At 39.0% G+C, this 17,762-nt stretch overlaps 1 protein-coding gene across 4 annotated transcripts in view; it reads left to right on the forward strand.

Annotated features, from left to right (window-relative positions):
• The window catches only part of LOC121276286 (F-actin-uncapping protein LRRC16A-like), a 417,343-nt gene that overhangs the window by 356,259 nt on the left and 43,322 nt on the right, over window positions 1-17,762 (forward strand). For all 4 annotated transcript variants that reach the window (XM_041184533.1, XM_041184534.1, XM_041184536.1 and 1 more), the window contains exon 30: window positions 17,131-17,197. In XM_041184533.1, coding sequence (XP_041040467.1) covers window positions 17,131-17,197 — 67 coding nt within the window. The remainder of the gene's footprint in view (window positions 1-17,130; window positions 17,198-17,762) is intronic.

Raw genomic sequence — 17,762 nt, forward strand, 5'->3', positions numbered from 1 at the left:
AAAGAGAACTTATGTCTTATTTCTTATGTTCTTATGTTGACAAGTTCCTTGAAGAAGAGGGCATTTTCAGTCACATGGGATAACCAATCAACAAGATTAATGCATTCTTGATATATATCTCAGGGGAGCTGAAATGCAGAGGAAAGAAAGCTTCAGTCATTTAGAGTCTTGGTCAGACCCTACTTAGTACTGTGTTCAGTTTTGGGCACCACACCTCAAGTAGGACATTCACATTGGAGGGGATGCAACATAAATTCATAAGAATGATACCAGGGCCTAGTGGGTTAACCCAAGGATTACCGTGGACCAGTAACTTAACTGACCTAGCCATATAAATGCTGTGGCTACAAGAGCAGGTCAGGGAATGGGACTTCCCAAAGCCTGTCCACCATCTACAAGGCACAAGTCAGGAGTGTGATGGGACACTTTTCACTTGCCTGGATGAGTACGGCTCTAACAACACTCCAGAAGCTAGACACAATCCAGAACAAAGCAGACTACTTGGCTGGCTTCCCACCCACTATCTTAAATATTCACTCTATCCAACACCAACGCACAGTAACAGCAGTGTGGACCATCTACAAGATGCGCTGCAGCAACTCACCAAGCCTTCTCCAACAGCACCTTCCAAATCCAAGACCTCTGCCACCTAGAAAGAGAAGGGCAGCATATACATGGGAACACCACGACCTTCAAGGTCCCCTCCAAGCTATAGCAATTCCTGACTTGGAACCATATCACTATTCATTAACTGTCACTGGGCCAAAATCCTGGAACTCCTTTCCTAACAACACTAGGTGTACCTACACCAGATGAACTCAATGGTTCACGAAGGAGGTTCACCACTGCCTTCTCCAGGGCATTTTGGGATGAGTAACAAATGCTGACCTTGTCAGTGGTCACATCCCATGAAAAGAGCACGTATTGCATGAAACATAGAAAATTGAGACATGATCTAATTGAGGTGTTTAAAATATTGAAAAGATTCAAAAAGGTAGGTAGGAAAAAATTTCCTCCATTGGAGGAATCAAGAGCAAGGGGGTACTTCCTTAAAATTAGCATTGGGGCATTCAGGAGTGAAATTGCAAAATGTCTTTTCAGCAAAGCTGAACGACCTACTTCTGTTCCCAATATTCCTACGATCCTACTAGTTAGCTCAGGTTGTTACGAACCATAAGCAGCAGAGTTTTCCAGGAACTTAACTTTGGGGTTAGAATGGGATTTTCTTGAATTGCCCAGACTTTTTCCACATCTCCATCAGGAGAACATATTGCTAAGGGGGTGGGCAGATGGTGTCGTCATCATTGTACCATATGTAACTGGGCAGCTTCTTTTTCTTTTCATGTTTTCTTAAACTGATATCCTCTCATTTGAAACTTCATGAGGTGGGCTACAAATGTTGTGTTCTGTGGTTGGAAGCTTTTTAATAGACTTTGAAATGTGTTGTCTGCATTATTCTCCTAACCTCCATTTTCATGCTATTAATTTATGGAGGTAGGTTTCTGGTTTCAGTCAACACATTCAGGCACACTGTTTCGTCATTTGCTACATGTATTTCCAATGGTATTGATTTAGATAATGCTGAATTAATTATAGTGATATATATCATTGTTTCCATTTTTAATAATGGAGCTTGGTCATTTGGGAATAACTTGTTTTAGCTGCTGTCAGACATAACATTGTATGAAGTGGTCCATCACTCAGGATGTTTACAGTGCATTAAGCTAATGCTCACTTAAAAGTATAATCTCCTCTTGCAGTTAACAAATGCAACATCAATCATAATGCCATCAAACTGATCAAGTAAAATATGACTGGTTTTCCATAAACAGTTTAAAAGCATTACAGATTAAATTAATGTAATAGTTGTGATGTTAATGAAAAATGAGTATAATAACAAGAAACCATCTTGGCTACACATTCCTGACTATTCTTGAGCTGTATTAGTTTAAATTGATCCAGGCCTTTTGGGCACTTCATTTGTTACAAGTTCCATGATAGGAATGTTTTGTTCTGTAGAAGTATTTTTTCAATGGTGCAGCACTATGCCATACAAATTAGGATGATTCCAGGTTCGATCCCTGGACAGTACTGAGTTAGCTGAAGTCGAATACAGTTGTAGTATGGTAATTGCAAATTATCTCAGGGTCCCTGGGCTGTGGAAGAAAAACACAAGCTAATCTTCTCCTCCTGATTGCCTTCCAGTTGCCATGTTTGTAGTGCTTGTACACACATGCCAGATTAGTACAGCGCTGGCCTTGGTTGTGTGATGCCTGAGTCTACAGATGATCACTGCCTTTTAGTATACTCATCTCAAATTAGTTTCAATTCTGTAATTTTTAAATGTGTGGTAACTAAAACAGTTTTTATGTTTAATTAAACATGTTGTTCAATGGTGATCTAAAGTTAAAAAAATTTAATATTTTTCACATCTCTTGGACTGGTTAGCAATAGCATAATATTTTATTACTGCTAATTGTAAACCTTATATGGTATATTTATCTAACCCCAAAGTTAGATTAAGGATATTAAGCCATTAACTTTTTTATTCATTCGTGGGATGTGAGCATCTCTGCCAAGGTCAGTATTTAATGCCCTCCCCCAGTTACCCTGAGAAGGTGAGCCACCTTCTTGAACCGCTGCAGTGCATGTGGCATATGTACACCCATAGTGCTGTTAGGAAGAGAGTTCCAGGAATTTGACCCATCTGGAGGAATGACAATATAGTTCCAAGTCAGGAGGGGGTGTGGCTTGGAAGGGAACTTGCTGGTGATGGTGTTCCCATGCATCTGGCCACCCTTGTTCTTCTAGGTGGTAGAGATCACAGGTTTGGAAGATGCTGTCGAAGGAACCTTACAGGGATGCTGCAGTTCATCATATAGATAGTTCATCATATAGATAGTACACACTGCTGCCACTGTCCTCCGGTGGTGGAGTGAATGAATGCTTAAGGTGAAGTATGGATTGTCAAACAACTGTGCTACTTTGTCCTGGATGGTGTTGAGCTTCTTGAGTATTGTTGGAACTGCACTCATCCAAGCAAGTGGAGGATATTCCATCACATTCCTGTCTTATGCTTTGTATGTGATAGACAAGGTTTGGGGAATCAGGAAGCGAAATGCTTGCAGATGTTCCACCCTCTGACCTACTTTAGTAGCCACGTAATTCTTCACTTAGCGTTATGGCTATGTTCATGAAAAGTGTCTTTCCCATTGCAACCTATGTAAAAGCTGCAGGACCTTTCCCATTGGAAGGAAGCACTAAAACATTATACCTTGTAAGTTTAAATACTATACATTGCTAAATTACTATATTTATAGATGAAATAAATTTTCACAATAAAATAAAAATAAAAGACATATGCTAACTCTTTCTGCTTACCTCCGACTCGATGTCTCTCCCACTGGCCATCTCTTCCTTTCCTCGCCTCACCCGCTCACCGTTTCTCCTGCTCCCTGATTCTCTGGCTTGCTGCCAATTGTGCTCCTTAACCTACCCGCTGGTTGACCCTCCTGCTCCCCGATCCACCTGGTCACTGCCGACCATCCCACTGGCCACCTCTCCCACTTGCCAACCCTCCTGCAAGTTGACACTTCCACTGGCTGGCCCTCCCACTTGCTGCTTCCCTCTCCCGAGCCCGCTCTGTGAGCAAGAGCCTGGGAGATGAACAGCAAGAGGCAGGAAGCAACCTATGGAATGAGAACAGCTTTGAGTTGCAGAGCCCCAGCGGTAAGCCATGAGCCTGAAGGTCAAGGAGCGGGAATTGGCAGTGATCAGGTCACTCTACCCCAATTCACATCAGGCGCAAAACGACTTTAATGCAAATCCATAATGCTAAATGCAAAAACTGGCCCCATTAAAAACTGGACAGAAATCAAAACAACTTAAAATAAGCGACTTAAAGTGAGGACTTACTCTATATGGCTGGTGTAATTAAGCTTCTAAACAATGCTACCCTCAGGATGTTGCTAGTGGGGTATCAGTGATGATAATGCTGTTTAAAGTCAAGGAGGGATGGTTGGATTCTCTATTGTTGCCTGGCACTTGTGTGGCACAAATGTTACTTGTTACTTATCAGCCCAAATCTGATCGTCGCCCAGGTCTTGCTGCATGCGAGCAGAGACTGCTTCAGTATGTGAAAAGTTGTGAATGGTATTAAAAACTGCAATTGTTAGCATGTATCCCCATTTCTAGCCTTATGTTGGAGGAAAGATCATTGATGAAGTATCTGAAGTTGGTTGGGACTGGGACAGTAACCTAAGGAACTCTTGCAATAATAAACTGTTTTGGTTGTTTTAAAAGCTATTATTTTCATATGCTTGCTTACATCTTGGTTCAGTCATATATTTTGTACAATAATAATGGGGATAAAGAGCCAATAGAACTGTTAAATTGAGTAACTGTATAGTGTGCTTATAACCAAATAGCTCTGGGGTTAAGGTGGAGAGATCTGAATTTCAGCATAATGCTTAGCTGCAGCAAAAATGGCAAATAAGTGAATGTTGTGCACTGAGATATGATACAAATCAAAAGAGATTGTAAGGTCTCAGTAGAATGTATTGGTCAAACCCCATACAAAGTACCATGACTAGTTCTAATAATATCATTATAATGAGAATATTGCTATTTAAAGGGTATAGAGGCAATAATTATGGGCATTAGGGTTTAAGTTGAGGAGTCATTCAGATGTTTGGCCTTTTTTTTGAAGATGAGACTTCCCGCTGACCTAATTGAAATTTCCAAGATAATAAAAGGGCAATAATGACCAAATTGATCCAGGGAAATCTTTTACCATGATTAAGTGTTCAAATATCATGCAGTTATAGCTGGTAGTTAGAAGCAAGAAGGGAAATCAGGCAGAACTTTCTCACCCAAGGAATAGGTTTGTACAGTAAAAACAAATGAAGATCACCAAAGCAGATGCTTAAAATATGTTGCAGCCAATTGGTGGCCTTTCCAAAGAAATTGTTACTTTACCATAGTGCCCAATAACTTTTATGAAGAAATATTAAATTAGTCAAACATGAGTTCTCCTTCACAAAACCATGTTGACTCTGCCTGATCCCATTATGATTTTCTAATTATCCTACTATAACCTCCTTAATAATAGATCCTAGCAATTTCTCTATGGAAGTTATTAGGCCTACTGGCCAACGGTTTCCTGTTTGTTTTCTGTCTGTCCCCTGTTTTAAACAAAGATGCTAACATTTGTTGTTCTCCAATCTGCTGAGACCCTTCCAGAATCCAAGGAACTCTGGAAGATTATAACCAATGCCTCTACTATCTCCTCAGGCACTTCTCTTAAGACCCTAGGATGCAACCCAACTGACCCTGGGGACTTGTCAGCCTTTAGGTCTAATAGTTTTTCCAGCACCTCTTTACTGATGATGGTGATTGTTTTAAGTTCCCCCTCCCTTTCGCTCTTGATTTTCAAGTGTCATTTGGAAGTTTTCTAAGACTTCTACACAAGACCAGTTCAATGCCTCTGCCATTTCATTGTTTTTCCATTTATTAATTCCTCAGACTCACTCTCTAAAGGACCAACATTAGCTTCAGCTACTCTTTTCCTATTTAAATACTTGCAGTAACTCTTACTATCTGTTTTTGTATTACTAACTAACTTTCTTTCTCCCTCCTTCCGTTCTCCGCTGGTTCTTAAAATCTGAAAAACCTTCTGACATATCACCAATTGGCACAGAATTGCACAGGGATTCTTACAACTTGATACAATCCTTAACTTTTTTATTTAGCCACAGCTGATGCATCCTTCTCAAAGAGTCGTTCTTTCTTACTGGAACAAATCTTTGCTGAGAGCTATTAAATACCTCCTTAAAAGTCCGCTACTGCATCTTTACTGTCCTACCTTTTAAACTAGTTTCTCAGTTCACTTTAGCTAACTCTGCCTTCATACCCTTATAATTACCTTTATTCAGGCTTAAAACACTAGTCGTAGACCCACACCTCTCCCCTTCAAACTGAACACAAAATTCTATCATGTGTTGATCGCTGTCACCTATATGCTCCTTTACCACGAGGTTATTGATTAATGTAGTCTCATTGCTCATTATCAGGTCCAGAATAGCCTGCTCCCTGGTTGGTTCTAGAACACAGTGCTTGAAGAAATTGTCCCGAATACATTATGAACTCCTTTTCAAAGCTGCATTTGCCAATCTGATTCTCCCAATCTACATGTGTATTATAGTCACCCATGATTATTGTGGTACCTTTCTTACACGTCGCATTTATTTCTTCCTGTATATTCTGTCTTACAGTGTAACTACTGTTAGGGAGCCTATCAACTACTCCCACAAGTGACCTCTTACCTTTCCTATTTGTTATTTCTACCCAAACGGATTCTGCATCTTGTTCTTTTGAGCTAAGATCATCTCTCACTACTGTACTAAAGACATCTTTAATTAACAGGGCTAACCCCCAACACCTTTACTTGGCTACCTGTCTTTCAAAATGTCAAATATCCTTCGATATTCGCATCCCAGCATTGGTCACCTTGCAATCATGTTCCTGTAATGGCTATCAGGTCATATATGTTTATTTCTATCTGTGCTAACAAATCATCACCCATTTTGTTATGAATGCTGCATGCATTCCAATACACAGCCTTTAGCTGTCTTTTTATCATTTTTGCAATCTCTGGCCTTAGCTGCTGTCCCTTCCTGGTTATCACTACTTAAGTCGATACCCTGCTCTATAACTTCATTGTTTCCCTTTGATTTAGTACATCTCCTCTCGTGACCCCTTCTCCCCACTATTAGTTTGAAACCTTCTAGAAATACTGGTGGAATAGGCAGACACATCGCAGATGAAATGTGGGAGCTGACATATTTGGCAAGAAGAATGATAAAAGACAATAGAAGCTAAATGATACAATTTTAAAAGGGGCACATGAAGAGGTAGACCTGCTTGTGGCTGCCTGTGCACAAATCTTTGATGGTGGTAAGACAGGTTAACAAAGCAGTTAGTAAAGTTGTCGTATCCTGGGCTTTATAAATAGATGAATAGAATACAAAAGTCAGGAACTACTTCTACTAAACCTACGTAAAATACCAGTTCCAGCAGCACTTGGAGTGTGTCGAATTCCAAGGACCATGCTTTAGGAATGACAAGGAGAGAGTACAGACTTTTTTTATTGAAATTGTTCCAAGTATGAGAGATTACAGTTACATGAATAGACTGGAGAAACTGTGGTTGATCTCCTTAAGACTAAGAGATAACATATTTGACAGGTTTTTTTTAAATTATGAAGGGTTTAAATAAAACCAAAAAAAAAATCATTTCCAATGACTGAAGGGTAAATAACCAGGACATAGATTTAAAGTTATTGGCAAAAGAATCTGAGGCAACACAAAGAAAAACCTTTTTAGGTAGCAAGTGGTTAGGATTTGAAATGCATTGCCTGATGGGGTGGTGGAACAGGTTCAGTAATGATCGAAAAGGAAATGGATACATATTTGAAGGGGGAAGACTTGCAAGGATATCGGGTAAGAACAGGGAAATAAGACTAACCAGATGGCTGTTCAAAAGAGTTGGTGCATTCTTAATTGATCAAGTGACCACCTGTGTTGAAAAATACTTTGATACTATGATTTTATGACCTACCCCTCTCGAGTTCTCTGGATTCTTTGACGATAGGTGAAAAGTAGATGGGTAACCTTCAGTCTTAACGACAGAGGCAAGATTATTTCCAGAAGAATATATGTTATTAGCAGTAGGCATTATAATCTAACCTGTAAATGATTTGCATTTGTACTATTCTAATTTTATAAGTAATGCATCATATTATACAAGTGATAGCTGCAATGATAAGCTAAAAAGATAAAGTACACTGGGACCCTGTTATAATATGTTCCACAGGGTCCATGCCTCAAGACCCTGTTAAGGTTACACCACTTTATTTCATTACTGGTACCTAATGCTCAGATACCACCAGTGTGAGGACCAATATTGCATGCATATTCCTGCAGTTTGAAGCCTTCATGCTCAAAAATAAATGATTAAAGGCGGTACTATGTAAAATCAACCAAATAATTAAATGGCTGCTTTTCATTTTCCTTCTTTAAAGTGAGTGGCTGTGTTCGTATTTGGAGGAGGCTTGTGGTCATATCTGCAGAAAGAAAGTTTTGGAGTCCTAGACGGACCTGCTTTATACTGAGTTCTGTGCTGGTGGCGCATGTTATAGCAGGGTCCCAGTTCAGAATAATCTGATTTCCAGCACAAGCAGTACATAATGCACAGGATTGCAGTTCAGTTGGAACTCTGTACCCACTCATTGTAGCACAGAGTAGAAGGAAATGGGTTTGACTCTGTCCACTCACTGAGGAACGCATTACCGCATTGAAAATCATTTCACTTTTGCAGAACATAACATTTCATGAAGGATTTTTCCATAAAGGCATTGAGAGCAGTTGGAATGTTTGCCGGAAGGATGAATTAATCAATCTATCTGACGCCAGCTCTCCCCCCCCCCCCCCTCCCTCCCACCTCCACTCCCCACACACATTCCCAGTGCCCATTTGAACTAGTTAAGAATGGCACCAGTAAGCTTGTGTTCTCATTCTCTTGTGGAGGGAAGGAACTAAGCCAAATGTTTAATTTAGAAATTGCATTTATATGCTAGTGCTTCTATCAGCATTTGATAGAATATCAAATATCAGCTTCTATCTGGTGCCATGTATAGTTTGTTAAATTTATTGGCCATATCGAATATTGCTGAAATGTGTTGATAATTTTCTTTGTTATTGCTTAAATCTGGTCAACAGAGCCTATATTATAATTTGTTGCTGCCTGTGCTTTCCTGATTCGCTAAGCTTTAAATGTTAAAAATAACAGTGCTGCAGTGTATTTTCGTTTGTGTGGTTGCACTTTCTTTCTGAAATACAAAACCATTTTCATCATATCTTCTCTTCCTCCATTTTCTGATTTCTCCTTTTGCTGCATGGAGACTCTCTGCTGTACCAGTGTAAGTATCCTTGTGTTTGCAGTCTATTGTTGGGCAGTTGGTTCATCTTTATTGCTTCATTTGCTTTTGTTTTGCATGAAAGTCCCATGAGAGAAATTGGAGTTATGCTTTGATTATTTTTGATCAGCTGCTGGAATGAAAAATGAACTTTCATATAAAGTTATTGGTCTACATTGAAGCTTAATTTTGCACATTAAACAATTGTGCTGAGAAACAAAGAATGCTTGTGTTTTTAAAATCTATCTTGCATTAATTTTTGCATCACTTCTGACAAATCCCACCCACACTCGTAAGCTCAGTTCCATGAGTGAACAGGTCACCATCTCTAAATGACATTAATAAAGATGACCTGTATTTATATAGCACCTTTAGTATATCGCAAAATGCTTCACAGTTGACAAAGTACTCCTGAATTTCAGAAATGTGGCAGCCAATTTGCATACAGCAAGCTCCCATAGATAATAATGACCATCTATTTGAGGTGTTGGTTGGGGGATAAATATTGCCTTGGGCATCAGGAAAACTCCCTTGCTCTGCTCAAAATAGTGCCATAGGATCCTGATAGGGCAAGTTTGGCTTAACAGTTTAAAATATTGCACCTCTAAGAATGAAGCATTCCTTCAGCATTGCACTGGAGAGTCATCCTAGATGTCAGGAACTTGAACCCATGATCTTCTGGCTCAAAGGCAAGAGTGCTTTTTTTACTCATTCATGGGATGTAAGCAACGCTGGCTGGGCCTGCATTTATTGCCCATCCCTAATGGCCCTTGAGAAGATGGTGGTGAGCTGCCTTCTTAAACAGCTGCAGTCCATGTTTTGTAGGTACACCCACAGTGCTGTTGGGGAGGGAGTTCCAGGAATTTGATCTAGCAACAGTGAAGGAACGGCAATATATTTCCAAGTCAGGATGGTGAGTGGCTTGGAGGAGAGCTTCCCATTTATCTGCTGCCCTTGTCATTCTAGATGGTAGTGATTGTGGATTTGGAAGGTACTGTCTAAGGCAGTTTGATGGGTTCCACTGCACCTAAGTTTTGAATGGACTTTGAATGCTGCCGACTTTCATTGGTTGATTCCTGGAAGTTTGACTGCATTGACCACTCATGTAACACTCTCCCACGTTTATCTTACAAGGGTTAGGCCCCCTCTATTTGAGAGTGCCTTTGCTCAGGATTTTATGCCAGTAGTTATCATATGAATAGTCCTGAGAACTAGAAAGCTCCTTTTCAAATTGCCTTACTTAAATTTAAATTTAAAACCCTGTCTTGTGATTCTCTCTTCACATTCTGAAATTCCATCATATTCTGATACTGCAACTTGGTGCTGTGATCAACACGAGAAGGCTAAGAATAGACAACAAAGGAGTTTTTTGGTGATTAATGTTAAATAGTTCAATCCAAGGAGTTTAATGATTAAAGCAGATGTGCTAAGGGCACAGAAAGACATTTGGAAGTATAATATCATAACTATTACTGAAACATGGTTCCAAGAAGGGCGGAAATGATAGCTCAACATTCCTGCTTACAAGGCTGTCAGATGGGATGTCAGGGAGGATTGCAGAATTAGTTAAAAAAACAATCTCGGCTGAGAGGAGGGATGCTGTGCTAGAAAGAGGATCAAATGTGGCCATATGGGTTGAACAGAGGAACATAAAATAGACAATCACGCTGCTGCAACTGTACCATTGACCCTCAAATTGTTAGAGGACAATGGAAGAACAAATATGTAGACAAATTCTGTGCAGTGCAAAAATATATTCCAAGCTGCTAAGAAAAGCTTGGGAGGAAATAGTGAAGGCTCTAGTTATCATTTTCCAATCCTCTCTGGTTAAAGCCATGATGCTAGAGGACTGGAGGACTGCTAACATTATAGCATTGTTTAAAATAGGAGGAAGGAATATCCTAAGTAATTACAGGGTAGTGAGCAATGTAGTGATCTGCAAATTATTGGAAAATTTTCTGAGGAGCAGTCTAATTTGTCATTTAGAAAGGCATGGATTAATCAAGGGCAATCAGCATGCATTTGTTAAGGGAAGGGTATGTCTGACAAACCATATTGAATTTTTTAATGAGTAGGTAGGCCTAGGGCCAATGAGGTTAGTGTGTTTGATGTTGTTGATATGGACTCTGGCATGAGTTTTGACAAGGCCCTTAAGGGTAGACTGGTCAGAAAGTAAATGTTCATGGAATCCAAGGACAAGTTGGACCTAAAACTGGCTCAGTACCAGGAAGCAAAAGGTTCTGGTTAGCTACTGTTTTTTGTGACTGGAAGGCTGTTCCAGTGGGAATCAGTAGTGTTCAGTACCAGGTCCCTTGCTTTTTGTGATATATATCAGTGATTTAAACTTAAATGTAAGGGGCAAGATTAAGAAGTTGCAGCTGATACAAAAAATTGCCAACTGCTTGGTAGTGAGGAAGAAAGCTGTAGATTGCAGGGAGATAGCAATGGACCGGTCAGGTAGGCGGAAAAGTGGTAAATGGAGTTCATTCTGGAGAAGTAGTAGGTATTCTGGAGAAGTAGTAGGTAATGTATTTGTGGGGAACAAGGCAAGGGAATACCGGTAAATCGTAGGATGCTGAGAAGCGTATACGAGCAGAGGGAACTTGGACAACTTAAATGTAGCAGTGGAAGTAGATAAGGTGGTTAAAAAGGTATACAGGATGCCTTGCTTTATTAGCCAAGGCATAGAATATAAAAGCAGGGAGGTTAGGCTAGAATTATATGAAACACCAGTTAGGTCACAGTTCTGGTCACTGCATAACAAGGAGGATGTGATTACACTAGAGAGAATAGAGAGGACATTGATGAGCATGTTGCCAGGACTGGAACAGTTTAGCTATGAGGAAAGATTGGATAGGCTGGGGTTGTTTTCTTGGAACAAAGGAGGCTGAGTGGTGATTTAGTTGAGGGGCCTAGATAAGGTGGATAGCAAGAAGGTCAATAACCATGGGACGTAGATTTAAAGTAATTGGCAGAAGGATTAGAGGGGAGTTGAGAAATTTTTTCACCCAGTGTATGGTGGGATTTCACCCAGTGTATGGTGGGAGTCTGGAACTCAATGCCTGAAAGAGTGGTAAAGGCAGAAACCCTCATTCAATTTAAAAAGTACTTGGTACTTTGCAGGGCTAAGAGATAAGTGTGAGGAAGTGAGACTAGCTAAATTGCTGTTGCAGTGAACTGGAGCAGACATGATGGGTCAAATGGCCTCTTTCTGTGCTCTAGCCATTCTATGATTCTATAAACACTTGAAGTGCTGTAACGTAGAGAGCTATGGACCAAGAGCTGGAATGTGGGATTCTTCTGTTTCAGCCAGCACAGATATATGGGCCAAATGGCCTCCTTTGTCTTAAATTTTTGTTTCAACAGAACTGCTAATTAGCTTCAATTGAACTTAGTTTATTTGTTTGTATCTAAATTGAATTTTATTCAAAGGTTAAAGAAAGTCTTATACTAATGTAGGAAATGCTAAAATTGGTGCATCAGATCTCCTTCCCATTAGTGCACACTGATGAGAATTCATTAATTCAACCTCCTGCAGAAGGCAATTAATCAAAAAAAGTGCATCAAAGAGTGGATGCAATGAAGTTTTCCATTTAGACTTAACCACAGGCAGTTAAACCAAGGAATGTCAGTGTAACACTGTTAAACATTGTCCACTAACCTCATTCAACTTTCAAGTTTGGGCAGGGTTTCAGCTGCAGTAATTCATGTGTTTGTTTGAGCCTGTATCCTTCAACCTCTTCATAACAAGATATTAATGCAGCAACTTTGGAAAGGAGTTAATTGGCACAACGTTGGCATATTTTGATAGGAATCTCATGCACATAATCTATTATTTTGAGAACAGAAACAACCTCTTCTAATCTGTAATCTTGCTTTATCTTGCCAATTTACTGCCCTCGTTCTCCAACTGCACAAATATAGTTTAAGTAGAATAACTTGCTTACATCCATAATATCCATGCCTTCTAGCATATTGTGTTTAACAGTCATTCATTATAAAGTGATTGCACAGTAACTTGCTTTGCTATGATATTTATAAAAAACAGGTGCTACAAAACCAGTGAGTGAGTCACAAGTTGGTAATGTTGGTATGAAATCACTATTTCGAAATACCACAGTTGCATCTATAGCTTTGTTATGGCCAGCCTAAGTTTTTTTTGAGTTTTTAGTAGCCAGGTGACCCAGCTGTGGTATAATTTGTACATTTAAGACCCAAGAGACCAGGCAGAACTACTATTAACTCTTTCGTTAACTCGTTAAGTGCTGCACTGTCTTAATTTGGCCTTGTAAGTAGCCACATTTGTAAGATGTTAGGATAGATATCAACAATAATTTCTATAATCTATTCACATGTAAATACAAAGCTCAGCCATATTCACTGGAGCTTAAGACTCTTAGTTTGCTCATTTTTGTTCTTCAGTTTGATGAATTTCAGGAATCACCAGAGCAACATCATGATTTACAGAAGTTAACCCTGAAACACAAATATATAGTTTTACCCAAAATATTATTTCCTTTCATTAATTTTTTTTATTTAAAGTTAGGTTTGCTGCAAATGGAACATCGAATTTATAACTGATAAACTATCCTCTCAACAACTAGTTTATTTAAACCTGGGCATTTAATTGTTTACTCATGTCAATAACACTCTTTCATATGATCCTCTGCTGAGGGAAAGTGAACTTATAGCACTGTCTTCATTCTCGCCAGTGGGCTTCATCTTGTACAGGAGTTACAGTTATGAAGAAAGACTTGAAAAATTAGGGCTTATGTACAATGATCCCTCCAAATTTTCTTTTAATGGGTGTGGTCTGTTTAGTTCAGTTCAAGACATGGCACCTTTACATTTTCTTAGTGGGGCCGCAACATGTACATTATCTTAAAGGGGAGAGTCTTTGAGTGGCCTGTGCAGTACTTTAAATGAATGCTGCATGGCCAAGCACATGCACAGTTCATAGGGATTATTGTTCCTGTGTCAGCATTGGCTCAACTCAAACTCAAATGTCACAAATTCAAGCCTTGTTCCAGAGATTTGAACAGTTAGCCTCAGCTACTGTTCAGTGCAGTATTGAGGGATTGCTCCACAATCTGGGATGCCGTCTCTCAGATGAGACCAGGGCTACGTCTGCCCTTGCTGCTTGATCACTTGGCACTCAAGGAAGGACAGGGTAATTTTTCCCACGACTTTTCCTGGCAGTTTATTCCACAAACTGTAATATCATTACCCTGACCATCCTCATTGCCAGCATTGGGAGTAGGAAATTTCTCACTAAGGACCCTCCTTAAGAGCCTTTAAACAGCATTTATTTCCAAATCCTCAGTCATGTGAAACCTTGCTTCACACTTGGCTAGATTTAGATGGTACTCTGTTCTGCTATTGGCATCATTGCTATGTAGATCACTTGCCAGCCCTGCACAAGCTGCAATTTATGACAAGTTGATGTTTTGCAGTAAGGTCATGGGTACTGGCTGCTGTAATTCATGGACTCTGAAGAGGAATTTCACTCTCTTCTCTTTTGAAGCCTGGGCATGTTTCATTTGATGACTGCAACATCCGTGATACTTATAACTTGAACCTGTGTATCCCAGTGAAAGTTAACATATGCATGGATCTTTTCCTGGACTTTTCTTCCTTTCTCATAAATTACCTGATTTAAAAATCAAACTACTTATCTAGACTTCCACAGCACCATCTTCTCTTCCCAGCTTCATGGAGTTCACCCATAGTGTTTTACAAAGTGCACATTTGGAAACTTGCTCAGATAAGACACACATCCCATACCCCCATTGTCTAAAAAACGGAGACTGTCTCTTTCTGGAATAAAACATTTTGTGCTTATAGCATTCTTAATATGAAACTGAGGCCCTTTGGCTAAATTCAGAAATAGGTGGCACAGAGCAGCATTACTTTAAGTCATGTTTATTGGGAATACTTTCCACGCTTGATAGTATCCAGCCAATTGAGCTCTACCTCATGATAGCAACCAATGCCTTTTGATGTAGAACATTATTTTGTAGGCCAAAGATGAGCTATCTTTTGTAGGCTTGTCTGTCAAGATCTCAAGAGTGTCATTTTCGCACTTAGTATTGGATCCCTAGAAGACAAAGGGCTTTCAACCAATCTTGAACCTATGAGCCTTGAACTCCAAGATTCAAACAGCAGAGGTTACGGTTACATTAGTAACTCCTTACTATTCTGGAAAGCTTAGATGTTCTGGCTTTCTCGCTCTGTGAATTGATTGACCTTTTCACATCTCAAGCACACAAGATCTGTTTTCACAATTGAAGTGATAGATGTGGCAGAACTTTGACATGAAATCTTTGCTCATGAGATGTACAGACTAAGTTTTTTTGCCACACTGGATGTGTTACTGGCGTTTCAGAAGTTTTTATCGAAAGAGCTTACAGAGCTAAATGAAAAAAGATTTGTATATTAGCGTTAGGTCCATGACTGCAATACATTTTGACATTGTAGGTCAAATATTCCAACATTTACAACTGCTTAATCTGGCACCCGAACACAAGTGGCACCTTTCCTGCTGGGACATTCAGTTGATGAACGTCCAGATGGATTTGGGCTTATTAGACAGCTGGAAAATCTAATCTTTTGGGCAGTTAATACCCCACCTAGGTCTTGAATTTTAAGTCAAATAAACTTGTGGTCATTCCATATGGATTGTTGCATTTTTAAAATGCTTAAAGACAGCTGATCTGCCACCTCTTAAGTCTGCAGAGTTAGGGTGCCACAGAAGTGCATTAACTTCCTCTTACCATGTTTAGTATTTTAACAAGGAATTTAAATGACACAGCTAACATTTTTGTATAAGACAATGTTTCACTTAACTTAGTAAATGAGAGCTAAGATTTTACCTACCATCACATGCCCCTTTGCATAGACAGTTTGTTGAATTTTTACTTTGTTGTTGATTGACTATTTGAACAGATACATTGTTGATTTTAACATTATGCAATAGTTTCTCACTTCTGGTAGTTGCATTTCAGTATATTTTAATTATATATTTATGCTAAACAGATGACTATTAAACTATGTTATGGGTATGCAGTTCCTTACATCATGCTTTTACATACAAAGCTCTTTGCCCTCCTATTTGGTTGTCTTTCTCACCAGATGTATTTTGAACTTTTGAATTAATTCAGCCAGTCAACCAACTTTGTTTTGCCTTAGTCTCTGCGACCTCCTCTAATCAAGGATGCAAGTACAATTTCGATGTAGGGCCCTGATTTACACACCACCTAATCAATAGCTGTTATATGGTGTCAGACTTCTAAAGGAACATTGTCCTAGCTGTTTTCCCCATTTAGCAGAGTGCTTACTTGTGCATGGAGGTTAAACTACATTCCAAAAATGAGGAATACTAAACATGTAATGATAAATGCAGCATTAAATTCCAGGCAATGCCAATCTGTTCAGCTAGCAGATTGATATTAAGGCAAAAAGCTTCTATGATATCCTTCGTGTTTTATGTGTAATATATTAACTTTGAATCTTTATAAATAAAACGTACTGTGGCCATTTAAATTCTGCATGGAGGGGAATGCTAGCTTAAAAGCCTATGCATTTGGGAGTGAGTCACTTTGCACAGAAAACTCTGAACATTCAGCAATTAACTGTGAAATGTGTGCAATTGCTGCTTTGCAGCAATGTTACAGTTTTTTAGCTATGAGAATGGTTTGTAAATCCCCATTGCATGTCTTTCTAACATGACAGTTAATATTATGAAAATGTCTCGAGAGTTTATAAATCATTTTAAAGAAAGAAAGATTTGAATTTACAAAGCACACCTTTCGTAACCTCAGGATGTCCCAAAGTTCTTTACTGTAAATGAAGTGATTTTTGAAGTGTAGCCACTGTTACAGTGCAGGCAACACAACAGCCAAGCACAAATAGCGGTGTGTTAATGATCAGAGAATATTTTGAGGTGTTGGTTGAGGGATAAATATTGGCTAGAAAATGTTAAGCTATATTGTCACATCCTTGGCACCAGTAATTTTTTTGAATGATTGCATCTGCAAATAAATTCAACCAATTCTCAATTTCTGTTGTTAAAGCTATGAATGTGATGCAGCCGAGAATATGCAGTGTTTGAGAATTTATGCTTTGGTGATTAACTGGAATTATGTTTTGTGCGACAGATGACTCCAAAGTCGAAGCGGAAAAGTATCCACAGCAGAATGCTCCGTCCTGTTTCCAGAGCATTTGGTAAATGAATAAGCACATCTTCAATTTTTTTTGTGGAAGTAAAATCTGATCATTTCAACCCCAAGTTGATCATTGTTCTTAAATGTAGCTTTCAGATATTTCCATGTGATTCTCAGGTAACAGTTGTTTGAAATGCTGTGAGAAAATAAGTTAAATAGGTTAAAGAAAATTAATTTGCAAAAGTTGTAATTTTCCCACGTAATGTTAGGACAGATGCTGAGCTGAGGAAGCCATCAGTGACTTGTGATAATAAGTTTTTTCTGTTTCCAGCTCTTTTTCTAGCATAACTTGAATATTTTGTAACTATCTAAGTTTCCGATGGAACAGAAGATGGATAGATTTATTGGCTCATCATTTTGGTTTTACTTCCTGCTGAAGACTCTGGGGAGCTGCTCATGTATGAACAGTCCCATCTAGTGGTTAAGCAGCAAAGTGGTTTTCGTCTGTGTTCAGCTTGTTGAAATAGCTGGTAGACGTTTTTAGTTTCTCAGATTTAATTCCTATTAAAAAATCTAAAATATTTTGCAAAGACAACTAGAATGCAACTTAAAAATAAACATTTTAT

This window comes from Carcharodon carcharias, chromosome 3, assembly GCF_017639515.1.
Source record: "Carcharodon carcharias isolate sCarCar2 chromosome 3, sCarCar2.pri, whole genome shotgun sequence".
Taxonomy (NCBI): domain Eukaryota; kingdom Metazoa; phylum Chordata; class Chondrichthyes; order Lamniformes; family Lamnidae; genus Carcharodon; species Carcharodon carcharias.